The sequence below is a fragment of the Xiphophorus hellerii genome, chromosome 18, assembly GCF_003331165.1.
Source record: "Xiphophorus hellerii strain 12219 chromosome 18, Xiphophorus_hellerii-4.1, whole genome shotgun sequence".
Taxonomy (NCBI): domain Eukaryota; kingdom Metazoa; phylum Chordata; class Actinopteri; order Cyprinodontiformes; family Poeciliidae; genus Xiphophorus; species Xiphophorus hellerii.
In genome coordinates, this window is record NC_045689.1 from 8,430,388 (window position 1) to 8,451,067 (window position 20,680).

The 20,680-nt window shown below is 36.2% G+C and overlaps 1 protein-coding gene across 1 annotated transcript in view; it reads right to left on the reverse strand.

The window, feature by feature from the left end:
• Positions 1 to 3,692: 3,692 nt before the first annotated feature.
• Positions 3,693 to 20,680, reverse strand: part of gbe1b (glucan (1,4-alpha-), branching enzyme 1b) — a 115,233-nt gene continuing 98,245 nt past the window's right edge. Inside the window, exon 16 of the mRNA XM_032545406.1 lies at positions 3,693 to 5,558. Coding sequence (XP_032401297.1) covers positions 5,496 to 5,558 — 63 coding nt within the window. The 3' untranslated portion in view covers positions 3,693 to 5,495. The remainder of the gene's footprint in view (positions 5,559 to 20,680) is intronic.

Here is a 20,680-nt window from a genome sequence, read left to right on the forward strand (position 1 = left end):
AGACACTAATTTGACGAGGTTGGGCTATTTTACAAAAAGGAAAAAATGTTGAATCTCTGCATGTACAAAACTGGTAGAGACATATACCAACTATTAGGGTGAAATCACAGCAAAAGATTTTTCTTTCTTTTTTGTTGTGCAAAATATCAACTCAGGCAGGTTGAGAATATAGTAAAGCTGTGGTGAACTTTAATCAGAGGTGGATTTTGATGTGGGCTAAATGGGCAGTTGCCCAAAGCAGTATAAGAAAAGGCCTGGACCTCCCAAGAACTAGAAAATAATATATATCTTATCTGCCAGTTGTGCCTACAAGAAGTTTGCAGCTACTCATATCTATATGCAATAGAATATGCTTGTTGCCTAGTACTGGGAGACTGGGTTGTCTTCTGCTGGGGAAAAACAAAAATCTGATTATTGCTTGAATTTTATTTGGTTGGGGCGGGCGGAAGAAGGAGGGCAGCATCCCTGCAAGAACAAACTCTGATTGTAATGTGACAACTGTGAAAAAGTTACTGGGTTGAGAATATATTTAGAAGACAAAAACACATTGGATAACAATAGCTGGAAACTACTAACTTAGCAGGGACATGCAGATTCAAGGTTGTTTTTTAAATATTTGTCAGTGCCCTTGTAACAGGCTTGACAGTGCAGACAGTGAAAATTTGGGTGAGATCTGTGATGCTGCTCAAAATCAATCCAAAACAATTACTTCTTAGATGATGCCATATGATCCAACAGCTGAATCTTCAGACAGAAACAAGGAAAATCCATAGAAAAGAGTTAACAATAGAAAAGAAAACAATACAGAAAACAATAAAAAATCCCCATAAGAATTGAATCCACACCTTTGTGAGACAGCCTCAACAAAAGCTATTGTGATCTTCCCTTCACTGCTATTCATGCTACAGTTGCTATTAAGAGGCTTACACCGACGCCTGTGCACAAAGACTCATAATCTGGTGTAAGTAGAACAAAGTGTGGGGGCCCAGGAAATGGAAATTAAAATATTACAGTCTGATGAGCTGTCTTTCATCCTCCTTGCATCATGTTGTAGGGAATCACTTGCGGTGATTTCTTCCGTGCAGTCATGTGGCGGCATTTCACAGCTTTTCTTGTCACCAAATGGAAAATGAAAGTTTTATGTGCTGCAGCACAGAGTGTAAAGTAGATTCCTTCCTTTGTCGTCTGAGAGATTTCAGGGCTCTTTCTGCAGTCGACGGCAATATCCGAGCACACAAAACAAACACGCAATCTATCTGTGGCGAGATATTTTGATTGAAAGCTGCTGCATTGTTTATGTTTACACTAAAATGTTCGGTTGTTCCGTATTCTTAGAAATGCCTCTGAGGAATTATACGTGCATCATTTTAAAATAGCAAATTAAAGATAAATATCGCTAGTTTTAACTTGCAGATGAATATTTTGTCATACATTCCAGCTGCAAAAGACATAGCAATCTCTGTCCAGTTGCGAATTGAATTTCAGAAAAATTCTGATAAAAACAAGTATATGTTTAAAGTGAAAAACCCTCAGGCTGTAAAAGTGTAGGCCTCTTACTGGTATCATGGTTTTAAAAAGCTGTGGTTTAGAAATTGCTAAAATATACCATCACATTATTTCTACAGCTATATTGACAAGCCTGGGAAAGTGTTGGAGTTTTCTCAGCAGCACTACACTTGCCTCAACTGTCACTGTACACTGCCAGTCAGCTGGCTGAAGGAGGTCACTCCAGTTTTCCTTCACTTACAAGAAAGACAAATTTGGAAATAGTCCAGTTCAAGAAACAAATGTTAGAAAATTTAAGACGATCCGCCATTCACTCTAAAACTGGCATAATATGCGTAGTAGTCACTCTATCTTGAAAACCATTTTTATAGTGGACTCTGCTAATGCTTGAGACACTTATAATCACATATTTCAAACACAAAATATACATTAGTATGCACAGTGGAAACCACCTTAGCAAAACTGCAGACTAATATCTACAGCAGGACTCAATAACATGTTAAAATTGGACAAATCCTCTAACCAAGATAGATTAAAGGCATCCAAAAGTTAACTTTTGCATTCAGATGTGATTTGCCAGTTCAAACAGGGTTAAGTTTGGTTTTCTGTTGTCAATTTTACATAAACCCTGCGTTGCTGGTTTAGTATGCCAAATGTTGCATTAATATTTTTTATTATTGTAGGAATTTAATTATTTTTTTTATTTGTAAAGTTTAGAAAAATATATCTTTTTTTTTTTTGCCTTTCCTAAAACCATGGACTGGGCTACTTGGAAATGATTTCTGAGCTGCATGCTTCCACTGAGCTGCCATTTGAAGAGATCTGGTCTTGAGGGTACAGCCAATTAGTACCAAAGGAATTAATTGGCAGCTTAGCAACCAATCCAGGAAGTAGCATTGCAAAAAGGTTTTCAGCTTCCCAGGCTGCATTGCACAAAAAATAGGCAGATTTTCTGTGAATAATTTAAAGTCAAGTTCCAGAGAAAAATGACTGGAGAATACTGATGAATTTAATGTGAACGGGGAATATGGAACCTCAAATAGACTCAAGTTCACTGTACCTCCTTTTCAATACAATTATTTAATCAATGTTAGATTATTTTAGATTATAATAGAACCCAAAAACCATTTGTTGCTTTTCTGTTTTAAATAACATTAAGGTAATTTAGATCATCCAATGTATTACTTTTTGTAAATATGTTATTGTAAAATCGGCATGTTTTTACTCAAGGTAACATTCTGATTTCATCAGCATGCCAAAAGTTAGCCCCACCCTCTCACACATAAACACACCTCCCTCCATACTATCTCAAGGATGCAATGGAGGGATCAGTAGTCCAGACATCCAGGTTATTCACATTGCTTTGGTTTGACAGACTGTGATTTTTTAAAATCTTCATTAGTAATGAAAGAGAAACGCTAAAACATTTACAGTCTATCAGACATCAGACGCTCTTCAGAGAACAAAAGAGGACAATTGGTTGTGGCAGCAGCAAAATGACAGTGACACTGGGTCAGATACAGGGTGATTAAAGACTCTAATTCAGGTGCACAACCTTGTTGCTTTATAATATATGCAAAATGATCCTCTGAGCAATTTAAGAGGTGGAGAAAGTTCTTTCTTTTTGAATACTTAAACAGAAGCAATGACATGTTCATGATACTTCTGACTAAATAGAGGAAAATCGTGTTGAATTTGAATGTGTTTTCTTTAAGCTGCGGGGAAGGCAGATCAAAACCCACCATAAGCTACAGTATACGCCTTAAATGACTGAACCAATTCAAAAGGTGTGGATCATAATAATATGAAAATCTGCATTTATTTGGAAAAATTTTTTTCACCTTTATTCATTCAACTTGGAAGCCGCTTAAAAACATCCAAAAGCAACAAGGGACTCCAAAGGGATTGAAAATGAAGCGAATATACAGACTGGCAGGAGATCTGTTATCACAGTTATTTTCACAACATACTTTGTGACATTTTGTAAATGTGTGTGAGTTCAGCAGTCAGCATCAGCGATGTTCCTCGGTTTATTTAAGTTAATCAATAACCTTCTCACACAACAGAACTGCCGCGCTCCTAGAGCTGTTCGATAATCAAGCAAGTTGAGACAAAAGTCACAAAAGTCACAACTAATTGAAAGAGGCACGTCGCTCTATGTGTGGATTTCCCTTGCTTTTTTTGGGGGGGGGGGGTTTCGGGAACGATCCCAGGGGAATGCGACAGCACCTAATGAGCACGGTGTACATAAATCACACACAGCTTCCTAAGGTAGTCAAGTATGTGAGTCACACATGTAATACTGTCTTCTGTCTCACGCTGGTGTATGCTGAGAGATGGTGTCAATGTTTTGAAGTGGGATGTAGTTTGAGAATTTTACAGTAAAATGACAGCAGAAAACTTTATGCAAAGGGAAAAATCGGGTAATTTCAGCACAAGCGTTGCTTTTATTTTATGCAAAAACTGAACAAATTGATTTTTAAAATGGCAAACTGATGACTATTCATAAATGAAGTGGTCAATAAATCAGTACAACATCCTAGGAATATGAAGTGGATTTGAATGTGCTCTGAGATCCAATCCAACATCTAATAATAAATTGCATGGTGTGTGATTTATGTACACCTTAGCCATTAGGTGCTGGCAGGGAGGCAGGAGATCAGATGCTACTACAACCTGAACACACCATCCTCTCTGTAAAATATGGCAGTGGCAGCATCATGCTTCAGGGACACTTGTATGAAAAGGAGAAAGTGAACCGTGATGGATGTAGCTAAATAGAAGGAAATCATGAAAAAAAAAACCCTGATGTATGCTACAAAAGACGCAAGACTGAGGTGGAGGTCAGGACAAGCAGCCACCTAAATTAACAGATGATCCAGATCAAAGCCTAATTATGTGCCAGAATGGTTTAGTCAAAGTCCAGAGCTAAACCCAACTGAGAAAATTTAATGAGACTTAAAAATGTATTTTTATTGACATACTAAAATCTAAAATATGGCTAAACTTGAGCTACTTTGAAAAGAAAAAAAAGGGAAATGTCTCAGTAAATATGCAAACTTGGTGGAGATGTAACCCTAAAGAATTGCGTACTATAAATGCAGCTAAAGTGTTTCTGCAAAGCATTGACACACAATGTATGCCACATTTTTCACATTACTATGTGTAACATTTTGAAAACAATGTGCAATTTTCCCAGAACGTCAAAATTACTCCGAATTTCATCTGGTTTTGAATTCAAATTCCAACAGAATGCATTGAGGTTTATCGCTGTAATGTGACAAAATGTGAAAAGGTTCACAGAGTATAAAAAAACAAGATCATTTATATACATTGAGTAGCTTTAAAAAAAACAATATACAAGACAAAATGATTTATCAATTCATTATTTAGTGCAAGGGACTTTTTATTTGCAGACAGGAAATGTTGAACACAGACGGGTCACAGGTGGTTACATACACACACATTTTGGTGTCTCTTTCTGTATTTTATTCTAATAAAAAAGGAATCCAAACAAATCACTTCTGTTTCAGCACATCTAACAGTCTGAAATACTCTTTATTTTCTTTGATCTTTTTTTATGTTTGAATAAATGAGTGCTGGCTCTGTCACAGTTGCTGGTCGTGTTTTTCAGATGACAAGCCAAATGCAACCAAGCCGAGAAATAGCTGCTGGCTAGTGTCGGATGGACTCGGCAGGGTTTTTGATTTTTAGCATCTAGCTGCTCGGATAGGTTGGACGCTTCCCAAATGGACCGATCTGAAGTAAATGGGGTTACACACCGTCTAAGGTTACAGATGGTATTTTGAAAGCACACAATTTTAAGACGCCTTACTTTCACCCCTTCATTCAGAAAAAGGCTCAGAGACAAAAAAAGTAGGTTTTGGCTGGTGTGCAAGGTTGACACTTTAAGATGAAGGTGATTGTTAACACTCAGTTTGAGCTTGGAATCTGTTCTCAATCCTGGTCTCTGTGGAGACAATCATCCTCTAATAACAGTAATCTATCTCCTCGTTGGCCAGGACAATAGCTGTTCTGCAGGGGATGTAGACCTGAGGAAGAAAGAGACAGGGAGAAAGAAAGAAAAGTGAGACAACTGAAGATTAATGATGTTAACAAGATCACCAATTTGGAGATTACCAAATCTTCAAGTTTATTGTATATATTTTTTAGAAGTGACACATAGACACTTGATAGTGCCTCATGATGAGGCATAGACACTTTTTCTGTCCTTTTTAACCAAGGTCGATGTGTCAACTGGGGAAGGATGAGGAGGAGGAAAAAGACAAAGAGGTGTATTCACATGTGAGCAAAAAAGTAAGTCCTGATAGGAGACAAACGCCACAGCTTTGATCAAAGTGAACCGTCAAGGTTAGGAAGGTATAATTAACGTGACAGCGTTGCAGCTCCTTGGCCTCTGGATGGCACTAGAGTCAGGAAACTGAGCAAAAGGGTGTTAAAGCCCAAATCCCACTGCTGCTCTCCCCTCGACAACATTTCGGATATTTTTGGTTGGGGAATGCAACTCTGAAGCGCCTGACAAAAAAAACAAAACAAATGAAACTAATACATTTACATCAATCAAAATTTGCTGAAGGTTGTGTCTGGAATGCAAACCCAGGGTCAAAAACCAAACCACCACATGGCTTCCCACATTAGACTCAGTGCAAAGATTTTAGAAGTAGTGATGATGACTATGTTAAATTATTTAAGACAAGGGAAGAGGAGCAGAAACACATACATGAGAAGATGACCTACCTACTGAGGGACCAAAATGCAAAAGCACCATTTTGAAAGGGTAACCAAAATTTGTGTGCTGCGTAGCATTTCTACCAATTCCAGTGACTTATTGCTTGATCGAAGCAGTTCTTAGAAAGATGTTGAGTCGTGAAGTTCATGTTATTTATGGCTTTCACATTTGAGCAACAATTGAATGTGCTGCAAGTGTAGTTTGTGGAGAAAAAAAAACTTTGGCCTAACGTCTACAGGAAAGCTTCTTTGTGTAAAGGCTTGACAATTTGTTATTATAGTACTTGAAGCAATTCAAAGAGGATTAGGGAGGTTTGGAAATTCAAGGCATGTTCTGTTGCTTTTTTTTTGCTCCACGCACTATGACAGGAAGTAGTGCTTTTGTCGAACAATTGAATAACCTTTTGATAATGCAAGAAAGACTATGCACTCACCAACCACTCAAGCAATTTGTGTTCACCATGTTTAGGCGCATACGCAATGAGTTGCTGCCAAGTGATTGGCTGAATTGCTATTAGAAGAAGTTGAATAGGTATACCTAATAAAGTGGTAGATCAGTGCTAAGGATGAGGCTTTACATCAGAACCGCAAGCTAAGTATTGATTAGTACATTAAGGATCATATTTTTCTTTATTATGTTCCTCCTTTAGATCAGATAATGTTTTTCTTAAAGCTTCAAATGCAGCATTGGTGAGACAAAATGACCACTGGTGAGACAAGGCTGTGGTTTTGTTTTAGATGAACTCACATCTCACTGCAATCAAGCTGGATGTAATGCAGGTGCTGGCAGCAAATATCCAACAACATAATCCAATCTTATGCAACTATTTGGCAGTCTTGCTTAATGAATTTGTAACATAATTTTTTGATGTCAATCAAAAGTAGATTTGAGTGATTGTGATCCTGCTTGAGATTACAAATGTTTTCTTTTCCTTCCCAAAACCACACGGACACAGTCCGTCAATCAGTCCTACTGTTCATCCTCACAATGCTATTGGATAGAAAATATGTTATTAGTTCCATTCATCTACCCATGAACATGCTCATCTCTTTAATTTATTTATCTACATTTGTTCAACTTATTAAAATGTCTAAAATTATAGATGTTTGAAAAATTGAGCTAATGAGCTTTTTTTAAAATCATATGTTTGTCATATTATTGTAATTTGTTTGACACTGGATGTTAGCATATTATATCTTTTAGGAGTGCCAAACTCATCTTCATTTGGTGGGCCTCAACCGGCCCATCAAAATTGGGCTGGTTGAGGCAAATCTATTGATAATGCAAATTAACTTGTTTAAATACTAATAAATTGGTAAAATAATGTTTAAGTACATATTTGTTATTTTGAAGGTTCTATTTATGTGGCTCACCAGAGTCTAAGGTGGGCCAGATTTGGCTCGCTTCAAGTTTGACACACGTGTCTTACATGGTCACCCAGCACTTCTCATTTATTCACTTATAGACAAAATGTTTCAGAAATACAAAAAACGTTCTTGTTTGTCTGTCACTTAGTTGTGCATTTAATTATCTGTTAAAATGTACTTAGTTTAGACAATACTTAAACACTTTATTGTATTTTCGAAACTCTATCTACCTAACTTAACATATTTTGACTTGTATCTTTATTGCTTTTGTTTTGATTCAAAGTTAACATAACATAAACAAAAAAAAAATTGCTGATGAGAAGCCTTTTAAAACACTTGTCCAACAAATGTGTGGGCAAAGAACTTTGCCATTTCATGCAAAGAAGTGTCCAAATAAACTGGACACTTTCCACAGGATGGTGCACCAACACACACACGCGCGAGCGGCCCCCGCTTTTGGAGCAGTCGGCCCTCACAACATAGTACTTGTTAAAATATGGTCCTTACATAGTATATACACACACACACACACGCACCCACCCCCACGCACACACACACTTGTTTTAAGCTCTATCACAGTTACTGAACACAAACTGGGGTGGAGATAAAATTAATATAGGAATTCACACCAAAAGCTTATCTCAGCACATTGAAAATAAACATAGTAAATATTTTATCATGACTTTTGCTAATAAATGGAGAAAGACTTGACAAAAATGTTTCATGATATCTACTGCCTGGAGGAAAAGTAAACCATTAACCTTGCAAATGTATCCATGAATTATATTTGGTCTGACAATATGAGGGGAAACCGCAAAATATTTGCTTTTAGCTAGTTGAAATATGTTACAATCTAACAAAAACATTAAAAAAAACTAAAATACTTTAACTGCTCCATCAGAGATCGCCTACAACATCACCTAGCAGGAGAAAAATTCTTTCATATTTTTTTGTCTGCACTTAGATCTTATATCCATTTCTTTAAACAATTTAGGGATAGCTTTCTAATGTTGGAAGCCTTTTAAAGCTTTCAATTGTTCAGTTAATTTGGTTGAAATTTTATTTTTTTATTTTTAATCCAAAGCAATTCCATTCACAAAAGAGGAATTGTGCATGAATTGGAGGCGCCCCGTCTTCTAAAATGTTAATTTCCAAATTCTCCAATCAATGCAATAACTGTTTCTCATTATCTCCCAAATACTGGCTGTGTATCTATTGTAAATATGGGCTTGTGTGAAGATACACAATCTGCCACTGGGCATAAACTGATATAAAAGAAGCTCTGTGGACGAGGCAGGAAAAACAAACAAAGCTTGTAAATGTCAGATTGCCTAAATATATATAGTACAAAGAGTCGGCCTAGTGAGGGCCTCATTTTCAAGCCGTGTGGCTAATAAAGCCTTTGATCAATTCTTTTGATATTCACAGTGTCATTTGGAGGCGAGAAGCCATCGTGTATCATTAGTCACTTCAGATTCATGCCAAAGGAAAAGCAAGACAGACATAAATGATGTGATATTTCCCCAACAGAACACTAAAAAAAGTGAGCAGAGTTGTAAACAGTTCAATCACCCTGCTGAACTCTCCCAGCCGCCCCTCAGCATCAGTAGATCTGAGCTCGCCGTGGATGCGTTTCTTTGGCAACAGTTTGTCATTGAGGGAGTCGAGCAGCCCGCCGCTGAAACACTGACACAGACATTGGTGCCTAATTAAACAGTCACAGTGGGAGAGTCTGCATGCAAAGGCACCACAGAGGGAAGAAAAGCCAGAATGAATCGCTGCACCTGTTCAGACAAAAGCTACCACTGCGCTAAACCTGGAGTATGTCAACAGCTTTTATTTCCACTAAACGGATAGTGTGACAAACAGTGACAAATTCTGAATGAAACGGAAAATGTAGAGAAGCGAGGAATGCATTCAAATTAACAAATTACTTCAAACATACATTCTGACAAACACAGCTAAAGACTTTCATCTGCTGACATAACTCAAATGTTACAGGATTCCCTCCACAATCCGAAGATTCAATATAACGAAATACTAAAGTCTTTAATAATAAATAATTCAGTATTCAGTAAAAGCTGCTCAAAAAGAAAGTCTGGCATTTCTTCTAGTTATAGTGAGCATAAAACTGCAGCAATGTCAAGAAGCATCTCATAAGGTGCATACAGCAGCTACAGTACCATGCAAATATTTTTAATTGCCCTTAATTACGTTACTTTTAAATCTTTTTTTATTTTACATCTTTGTGGGTTTTTTTCTTCTTTTTTCTACTTTTTCACACCTGACTATGCCAGTATGTTGTGCAGAATGCATTTTATTTGTAAGCTTTGAAACAAACCTGCAGCAGATGAGTATTATTAACTTAAACAATTTGTGGTTTCTCTAGATTTCACAAATTCAAATTTAAGACTTTTGTACACTATTATGAATTAAATTATAACAATACGACAGAAACGTACAAAAAAATGTGAGTGCATATAAGTCGATATACTGTATATATTAAGAACACACATATAGAATAGATTTAATTTTGAATGTAAATGGAGCAAACCATTTGTAGCCACTTCATATTCCAGTATTTCTTTTTTCTTTAATCGTTTACAACACTTCTCTCTTTTGAGTAATTTTTTGACTCAAACAACAATCACTGGACTTGAATATTCATTCTTTTGGTTTATTTTGCTTAATTACTGGTGCATAACTGATAACTTACTTCATAAATACTTTATCAGTCCTTTTGATTGATAAGGTATGGACAGTCGATACAAACATTTAACATTGGGTTAAGTAGATTTTGCAGCTTAATCAAAGCTGCTAAATCTTTGATTTGCCATTTGATTTTTAACGGCTCCACGTTATTCACCAGGAGCAGAATAAAAATCCTCACTTTATATGATAAAAGTTGCTGACCACTGTGCAAGTGCCAAGAACTAGTTTCTAACAAGATATGAAAAATTTGATTTCTGCTAATAAATAACAGTAGAGATTGTGTGTAAAACGGTTTCACAAACGCATCATCTGTGATAACCCTGCTGATATTCCTTGCTAATGACTTCACATCCCCGGTTAAATCATGTGGGGGATTTATGAATCATCATTCCCATCCACTCACTCACTACATATTCAAATGAATTACTCAGATATATTCAACTTAATTCTCCTCGATGCATTACTGTTTTTTCGTCAGGGCAAACTGTCCTCTGGGATTTGTTTGAACATGTCTGCAAAGCCTCTGCTGCCTCTGATTACTCATTAGGAGTAGGTGTTTACTACTTCAGCCGCTCTCAAAGCACATTTCATTCCCACACTCATAAGGAACATCTCATATCTAGGCAACAGCAGGCTCCTCTAACCGTCGGATCAAACAGCATTTACTGTAGGACAAAAAACCTTATCTCCACTTTACTCCATCACAGGTGCACAGCTTAATGAGATGAGAGGGAAGCAAAGTAGATTTCGCTTTTAAATATTGGATTAGCAGAAAGTTTGCCGACACACTTTGTCCTTTTTTTGCCTCCTTTTGTCTCGCGGATGTTCTTTTGTTGCCTCATTGCGTGCTCACATGAGAGAACTTGGATTTTGCACTCCCCTCAAGAGCTGAGTCCAGCCTTTGGGCTAATACTCAATCTGATCAATGTTCAAACACACTGATAAAGGATTCATGAGGCGCTGCGCTGGAACATCCACTCTCTGCTCTCCAGACCCCAGCTGCTTGTGAACGCATTGCCTGACTATCTGTGCACTTTAACTCTCCAGACATGTCTCTGTTTGGCTCCATTACTCACTTAACAAGAATCAACCCGCTGTAAGCACTTCTGTAGACAACATGTAGTTTGTATATTAGGCAGACAAATAATCTGGCAGGGTAACAATTCAAAACCTGCCTTGGAGGTTGGCTAAGCTTTGGATTTAGAGGATTATATGCTCACAAGAAGGGTTACTAGATTGTCAAGCTAAAACATTCCATTCTGATGAATTTTATTTTTATTTGGGTAATCTTGAGAAGAAAAAAGATGAAATCAATAAACTATTTTCCATTCAGTGCACTTGCAGTTTGGAGTATGAATTACATAAAAATTCTAGTCATTTTGTCACATTGTGACCACAACATAATTGCACTTTATTACAGTTTGTTGCAATATACCAACAAAATTTAGCTCAAAATTGTTAAAATTACACATGGCTTATGATGGTGGAAGGTTTAGTGTCCACTTGTATTCAGACTTGTTTTTTCCCTACATGTTAAATAAAGTGAAACCAAGTTATTTCAAAAGTCTTCTCAAAGGTCCACCTATGTGTAATGTCTCCAAAATGTAACTTTCTAGGCAACATGGAAATTGCTATGTGTGACAGACCGACACTGCATATCACCCTCAACACATCATCACTGTGGAGAAACATGGTGCTGGCAGCATCATGCTGCAGTATTGTTTTTAAGCATGTACAGCATAGATGGAACTATTTATAGGGCAGTAAAGAAAGAAAACATTTCTTTGCGTCCGCTCTATGAAGTAAAACCCCTAAAACCACTGAGGTTTGCTTAGTGGCCAGTCTAGCTAAAGTAACAAAAAACTTTATGTTTTCTTGAAGTTTTGACTTCTCATCACTTTGATTAGATGGTTATTGAAGGAGCATAGTTAAAAGCTTTTTTTAAACCTTTTTTTAAAAACCTTTTTTTAAGCCGTCTAAAAAGAAATTTTCAGCCATATTGGATTTTGAGAACTGGTGTGAAACCCTCAACCTTCCAATTTTTGATTCCGACTTCAAAGAACCTTTTTCTTAAGTTTTCCAATCTGGATATTTAAACAATCTGACTAAAATAAACCTTCAAACAGATACTGCCAATAGATTATTTGTTTTTCTTTAAATGACTGCTGAATGTTGCTAGCTTAGTTTTTGTGCAGCAAGCTTCTAGTCTATCTACTTCGAGTCCGCATGTTCTTCTTGACTTGTACAGTTAATCACTCTTTTTTCTAGTGGGTGCAGAAGATGGGCACAAGCAACAGTAACTGGATTACAGTGGTATAATAGACAGATGGGTAATTAATGACATTGTTAACAGTTTTTGGACAATATATACCTTTTTTATCATTGATAGTTCTGCACTACTTTCTGTTGGTCGATCACAATAAACTACATTTAACATAGTAGTGTTTAGGCTTGTAATTGATATGTGAAAAACTAGACTTTTGTGATGCAGTGTAAAGAGGTGTGAGAGGATTTAACAGCACTCTGTTGGATATTATATATGTATGTAAAAGTACGAAGAAGGTCCTTTGCTTGCTGTCACAGTTTTATTCTGTTAGTTCATACCTCCTCATCAACGTCAGGTCTTAGATCTGCGCCACGGAAATGAACGGCTTTTGATCATTTGCCACAAGCCTGCTACATTTCTCTTCACTTTCCTTCTCCTTCGTATTTCAGATTAATTTCTTTTTGAGAAACTGTCACAGGAGACAACCCCCTTTGATGCATGCAAAGTTTATCAAAAGGTTTCAGAGCAGCTAATTATTCTTCACACTTTCTTAGCATTACATTTTTGACATTAGAACACTCAAACAAAACTGTACATGTGACACAAACTCCAAGAAGGATAGCCGAAAATTTCCTCACTGAGGGAGTTTTTATTCTCAGAGTATTTAAAAGTTTCTGTCAAGTTAAATTAATATACTGTAATTGTTCAATAGTAGTTCTTGATGTACAAAAGCCTTATAAAAGGCTCCCCATAGGAGATCAAACTGTCAGTTCTCTTAGACAAAGAAAGTTGAAGGATTTTTATCCAGATAAAGGGAATGAGAGCATTTCACTCAGTTTTATCTGTATCCATTTAAAACAATTCCCTTTTACATATTGCCCTTAATGAGACAAACTGCTGATCTAAACTGCCACGATTAACAAAAGTTTCACAAAGACATGGTTATAGACAATGGACGGATGGTATTATGTGCTCCTTAAATGTCAGTATCTTTTACACATAAATAAAACTAACAAATGTGCAAATTTTTTTATATAAAACTAAAAAATAAATTTTGAGCTGGGCTGGGAGAAATTATATTGTAGCTACATGCAGTGCAGTGAAAATATGATGATTGAAAGATGATTTAATTCATTAAAAGGAAAAAAAAAAGATATTCAAACTGAACTGTCAATTTGTGAAAGCATTAATGTTCTCCTTGTAAAATAATAAATTACCCAAATTTTCTTTATTTTTAAAATGTATTTCCTTTGAAACATCCAGGTCTGATTACCGTGAGACCTGCGGATTCAAGAAATTGCTTAAATTGTAAATATCTGACAACTGAGTAGGTCAAAAGACCAAAATGCAAAATACAAAGCCACACTTTAAAGAAACTCCAAAACAGGTGAAGAACAAAGTTATTGACTGCTATACAGGTCACAAGGTCATTTTAAAGCTTTGGGACTCAACCCCACTACATAAAGATACTGTAGATTATAGTCATAGAGAAAAAATCAAACAGAGATCAATCTTCCCAGGAGAAGCTAGTCTACCAAAATGAATCCAAGAGCAAAGCAACAGCTCATCCAGGGAGTCAGAAAGAATCACAAATGATATTGACAAATGATACTACAGGCCTCACTTCTCAGTTAAGATCAGTGTGTCATGTTTTAATAATTTGAACGAAACTTGGCAATAATTACATCCAGAAATCAGAAATGATTAAATAACTGTCCCAAATAACCCTGAAGGAGAAGGAGAATGTCTTGATGTTCAGTCCGGCTCTTAAGCCCAACACTGTTGTTGGTAATATTCTTAAGGCATACAAAGACATTATGTGAAAAACATACCAACGTTGGAGTATCTATTAGTTGATTTTTTTTTACGCTTGAATCAAAAGAAGGTCTAAAAATGTAGCTTTTCATGCAACATGTTAATATGTGCGTGTGTGTAAACAACAATAAATGCAAGTTGGACCTAAAGTGTTATCTGTATTGAAGTTACATTATCTTATCACAGTATCTTACAGTAGACTATAATAAGATTATAGATGATTAGATAAAAATATCAGTTGTCATATCTGGTACTAAATGGCTTAAAGGTAGGTGGAAAAAAAACCTGCTGTTTTACACACAAGTAAAAAGAGAATGAAAAAAAAACTACAAATGTACAAAATAGTATTGGGCTTAAATGCAAATCTCCTCTCCAAGCAGCTTTAAAAAATATGGTTGCTTAAAATGGCCACCTTATTCCAATGCACATCTACCATTTTGTTGTAGTTTTATTCAAAATGATATTCAAATGTTTCCTTTAAGATTTCTCTGTTATAAATCAGGCTAAATTGCCATGTCAGTAATGAAAGGCTATTCAACTCTACTTCGTAAAACAACCCCCAAACATCCACTACATTTTCAACACATCTCACAATGAGGTCTTTATGGCCTTTGATGAAACAGTATGTTTCTCATTCAAACACGTTCAATGGTCTGGTCGTTTTCCTGTCTCAAACTTCCCCCATCTTGTTCAGTCACAGAAAAGCTATTTGAAAAGGGCCTTTATCAGTTGCTCTGGGTTCTTTTGAAACCTTTAATATTAAACATCTTGCTAACAGAGCAATCCATGTTGGTTGACCAAACACAAAAGCACAATGGTCAATTCCTTAATGGGTACACAATTTGACTTCTACAATCCAAACTCTTTTTGTGATGTTTTCCAAAAAAAAACATCACAATGATTAAGAAACAAAAAAGAGCTTCCAAAAACTTTCTGTCTTTTGACCATATTCCGTATTTTTTTTCTTACTTTGACAGATACTGGGTGATGGTAATGACACTTTTTAACCACATGACTTCAAATCAAATCCGTTTTTTTAAGAGATCTATGTAATTTTATATATGTTTTAATTTGCTTATTTAAAACAATTAGTCTTTATTTGTTCAGTCAGAAAAATGGCACTTCCATATTTTGCTTTCGGAACTGTTTTTCTGGAGAATTTCTTTTGTCAAATAAAGGCCATAAGTATTTCTCACTCTGTGTAATGAAACTATATGCAATTATATATTAGCTTCACTCTAAATTCCCTAAACATTTTTTTCTCACATTTTTACTGGTCAAAGTTTAAAAACCAATTAATATTTTTCTTATCAGTTCACAATGATGCACTAGTTTATGTTTGTCTTTCATTAACAGTCTGAATAAAACACATTACGTTTTGTGGTTGCAATGTGGCAAAATGTGGAAAGGTTTGCAATGCACTGTGTGTACAATCTATACGCTCTTTTAGAATCTATGTTGGTATTTTCCTTTGTTTGTTTTGAGGAGTTGGATCTGTTTTATCCTTATTGATTTCTTTGATAACGTAGAAAAGGATTCCACAGACAGGCCTAAATAGATTACAGTAAGCCCTGACCAGATTTGCAAACACTGGGTGTCAGGGTTACATACTGTTCTCCAGAGTCTACCAGGATACAAGGATGCTCCTGACTTTGCCTCCTTGATCTAATTATGTGCACTCACAGGCTGCAGTGTGATGCGTTCCTGGAAGATATAGTGTTTATTACCGCTCTGTAATGAGGAAGCTTGAGAACAGTCAAGACACATTAAAAAGGCGGGAGAAAAGAAGTTTGAGCAGACTTTGAAAGCATTAGTTGTTAAATAAAACATGGATGATGTGGGCACCTTACTGCATCCCCCGCAGTGGCTTTTGTCTGATTATTCTTGTCATTACCCGGTAGGTGTGAAGAGGAGGAGAAAAAGTAGCTTTATTCCAGACTATATTCTTATTGTCAAGTCTCTATGAAGCCGCCTTTAAAGGAGATTGGGTGCCGCGTGTGCAGAAGGGTCCCCGCTTGCCTCCATCCTTTTCTCCCTGTCGGCTCCTTCCCTCTCACTTCCTCTCATTCTCCCCATTAATTTGCACGAGTGCCAAAATTAGCAGATGACTAGCTAACTAAACTTCACATTTTAGCCAGGAGGGACATGACTGAAGAACTTGTGTTTAAATTAATAAGACTCAGAAAAAAAAGTTAACAGATTGGAGTAACGGTGTCATTAAGTGATGAGACCTAAGCTAATATGATAGCAGATCAGAGTCTGCATGAAAAAGGAGGAATCTTTGAAATAAAGTTGACAAAATATCTCTGGAATGATGTGTTTAGGAATGGCTGAAGATTGCAAAAGAAATTCATGGCAGTTTGAAGTTCACAGCCCAACACCTGATATTGAATTATATCCTCCACCCATTTACAGCAACACTTTAAGTATTGATCCAGAGAGGTTCAAGTGAAGTTCAAATGAACAAGCAACCTAGCAGGCGCAATGTCAAATATGGTACAAATATAAAGGGACAGTTCAGACATCTTTAACAGTGGCTCTGTCAAGAAATCAACAATTAATATCTTACATGCAGCAAATACTAACAGCTAGTGGCTTCATCTGAAATTCGGGGTAAAATTGATGTAAAATCTTAGCATAAAAAAAGGTTTGAATCACATTGGAGTTGCTTTGTGTTTAGATAATCCAATATATAAGATTTACTTCAATGCACCATAAATGTGCAGTTTTTGGGAAATCCTTTCTGATCAGAGGAACTTCTCATCACACCACTAGTGCGATGCCATTTGATATGCTGCGCGGAACTTTGAGCTGGTTAAATGCTCCAGGCAGCTGGATTTGGACTTTATCAGATTTTTCTCCATTATCAGTGATGTACATTCTGCTTGACATTGTTTCCGGTGAGTAATTCAGTTAAGTGCGAAGCGGGCTACATATCTTATTGCGGTTGAAAAATATGAATGTCGACATAAAAATTTGGTGTGGTTCACCTTACTTCCTGCACTGTAGCGTCATGAGAAAAACCTTATTGCTCCCAGCCAAAGCTGTGTGTTGTCTCTGTTTTGCTTTGGTGTTTTGTAATTGCCCTACAGAACAATACATCCAAACATTGTGCATGTGTTAATGTTTAAAACAACACTGCATATGTTTGGCACATGTGCATATTGAACTGAAGGGCTTTACCAGATATTTTTGGTAAAAATAATATCTGGTAGTATAAAAAGATACTAGTTTGGCCCAGTCATGGAAAGGAGTAGGGATCAATCAGTCTATTTTGATCTCAAAATCAACATGGATAAAGTCACTGCTTTAATCTCTGGGTAATTTTTATTACAAATTCAATATCTTAAATTTCACCTGATTAAGATTTATTTTGAACAAAAAAAAAAATACAAAAGATAATGATAACAGCAATTCTAGTACTAACGCAGGCTTAGAGAGGTACTGTAGCTTTACAAGTGACAAATCAATGTCCAAAATATTATTCAAGTGAATAACAATCTAACATTCACCCAGAGTTGTTGAGTCACTTCAGAGTTAAGAGAAAGGGGTGTGATGCGTTAGTTCTGAGTTTGTGCAAATATTAGGTTTTTACCTGCAACTTTCACCCTGTTTTTGTATGCATGGTGCATGGCAGCCATATTGGATTTTGAATTCCGGCCTGGCAAGCACAGACTCTCCCAGTAATAATTTCAATTTCAAGGGGAAACTTGAGTGGATGTGTTTCGGACTAGAAAATCAGTAAATTCAACTTCAGAGTACAAACAGAAAATGCCATAATTAACAGTTTATCTGCCTTGAATGCCAATTTCAAGAGTACATAGTTTTTCACACAAACCACTATTATGTTTCTAAAACCAGAGTTTAGTTTAAGGTATTCAATTTCCAATGTTTTTTTTGTCAATCTCCCAGATTTAAAACTGTAAGAGCGACATATATCGGTTTATATTTAACAAAGAAGACTTGTGTACTGCAGTCAGGATATTAAGTGCTTATAACCTTTTGATAGAACTTAACAAATTCTGAACTTTCTCTTTAAATAATTCAGACACAACCATAAGATATTTACAAAGCACAAGAACAACAAAGCAAACGTAAAAAAAGAAAACACTAAGCATCACTTCATCATTGTATCTAAACTGGATTAAACATAAAGCAGGTAACCATTTGAGTATATCTGGGCATCAGTGGAGCAACCATGACAAAATTAAAATTTTTAGAACCAATGCTATTTGATCATATGAGCCTGAAGAGGTTCTCATGATGGAGGACCAGCGGTTCATTGTTTCAGGTAGTTTACATCCCTACATAGTGCCGTGGAGGTTTAAAAGGCATGCACATGAAAAGGTAAGTTCTGAGGCCATGAATAATGCACACTGTTTGCTGGAGAGACTGAAAGAACCACAGATATCAGATTCCCATGACGCCCAATAACTTCAGGGAAACTGCCAAGCTTGTGCAGAAGAAAATGCAGAGAAGGCAAATATGATATTCACAAACAAAACCTAATGCAATGGAGACTAGATACAGTACTTTCCTTCCCCCTGATGGATGGATCTAGCCTTGATGCATGTAGCCACATTTGATCATTTCTTTATCTGAGATTAAAAGCTTGAGAGGAAACTGGTAAATTATGGGGCTGTTGTTAGGCTGAAAGTCCCAGACCAGGGAGATAGTGGCACTTTGCCAGGAAAGCAGCCCTCTTTCATGCCAGCACACTTAAACCTCATTAGAATGGCTTTAAAACATTCTCTCACTGCAAACCCCATTTCAGGCCAATTAAGCTGATTTGAGAAATCAAACATTCAACATAAAAAAGGAGAAAACATTAATGCGCTGACAGCTATTTCATCAGACTTTGTTTCTCCTGGCAGCACTTACAAAATTACTTTGCAACGGTAAAACTGTGAGAGTAAAATAGTTAAAGAGATGCATATCCGCTCAGTGAGGGCGGGGTGAAGGCATACATGTTTGAGAAAAGAAAAGCAAGCAACCTCTCTCCTGCCAAGAAGAAGAAAAAAGAAAAACACTGCCAAGAAAGCAAGATAATGTAGACAGATTTCCTGCAGTCAACATCCAACAGCAGTCCCATTCAAACTCCAACTGCATAAGAATAAACCCCTTCATTATAGCTATTCTGATTTATTGAGCAAAAGAAGGAAAGGAAACAGATGATGGATATCAATGATAGCTGTCATCAATTAAAGTCACATCTTTTAAAACAATGCTCGTTATTGTTGCTGTGAATTTATTCTCAAAAGTCTAAAAACACTCCAATCCTCGAGATTCATCAATCACATTAAATGTTGCATCAGTAAGCTGTCAGGTTAGTATATATATTTATACATAACACTTTAGGCGATAGCCCAAACTTTACTGAGTGTCACTGCATAAAGTAACATTATTATTGTTTCAGTCCATAAAATCTATTCTAGAGTTATTATGGTATTATTCCTGTAACCATCTGATGAATGAGAAGACATCTGTCAGAATTGTGAGTGATGGAATTTGAACAAAAAGTGCTCAAATCATCAACATGGTGTGTATTTAAGTAAGAAAACTCATATATTTTCCTTCAAATGCTGCCATAATGTTTTGGATTTTAAAAGTGGGTCTTTTAAACCTCTGGGAATACAAAACATGAAAACAAGCAAAAAAATAAAAAATAAAAAATGCAGGTGATGGTGGCGATCTACAGTACATCCACAATGCTGAATCAGGATTCAGCATCAATAATGTGGTTAACTGGGACTAATGCAAAGGATCAAGCAATTTGCACACCCCTAAAGATAATTACATGTACACTGCCTGGCAACAGTATTCTTTCCCTTGAAAACTCAATGTATTCTATTGAGATTTAATATGAAAAACCTCATATTGGCACATGCTTATGGAGTGAAAAAAAACAGACAGTTGTCTGTTTCTGTCTGAGGGTCACATGTTTGTCAAAGTTGTTTACAAAGACAAAATAAATGCAGCCTGGGTTTGGTATTTAGCCTCTTGGGCTAGTCTTAATCTATATTACTCTTCATAAAACAGTAAGTAAAACTAAGCTCAGTTTTGTAGACTCAAAAACAACCTGAAGGAGGAGTTACTGACCTTAGCTTGGTGCAATCTTTATTGTAAACAGAATGAGGAAAAGGATTTCTGTATATATTTCCAGATTAATATGTATTAAAGATCAAGAGTAAAAACAAAGAAAACTGGTAATAAAAGTAATCAAGAATTAAATATTAATCCCACAAAGAGAAATTAAAGAAAGTA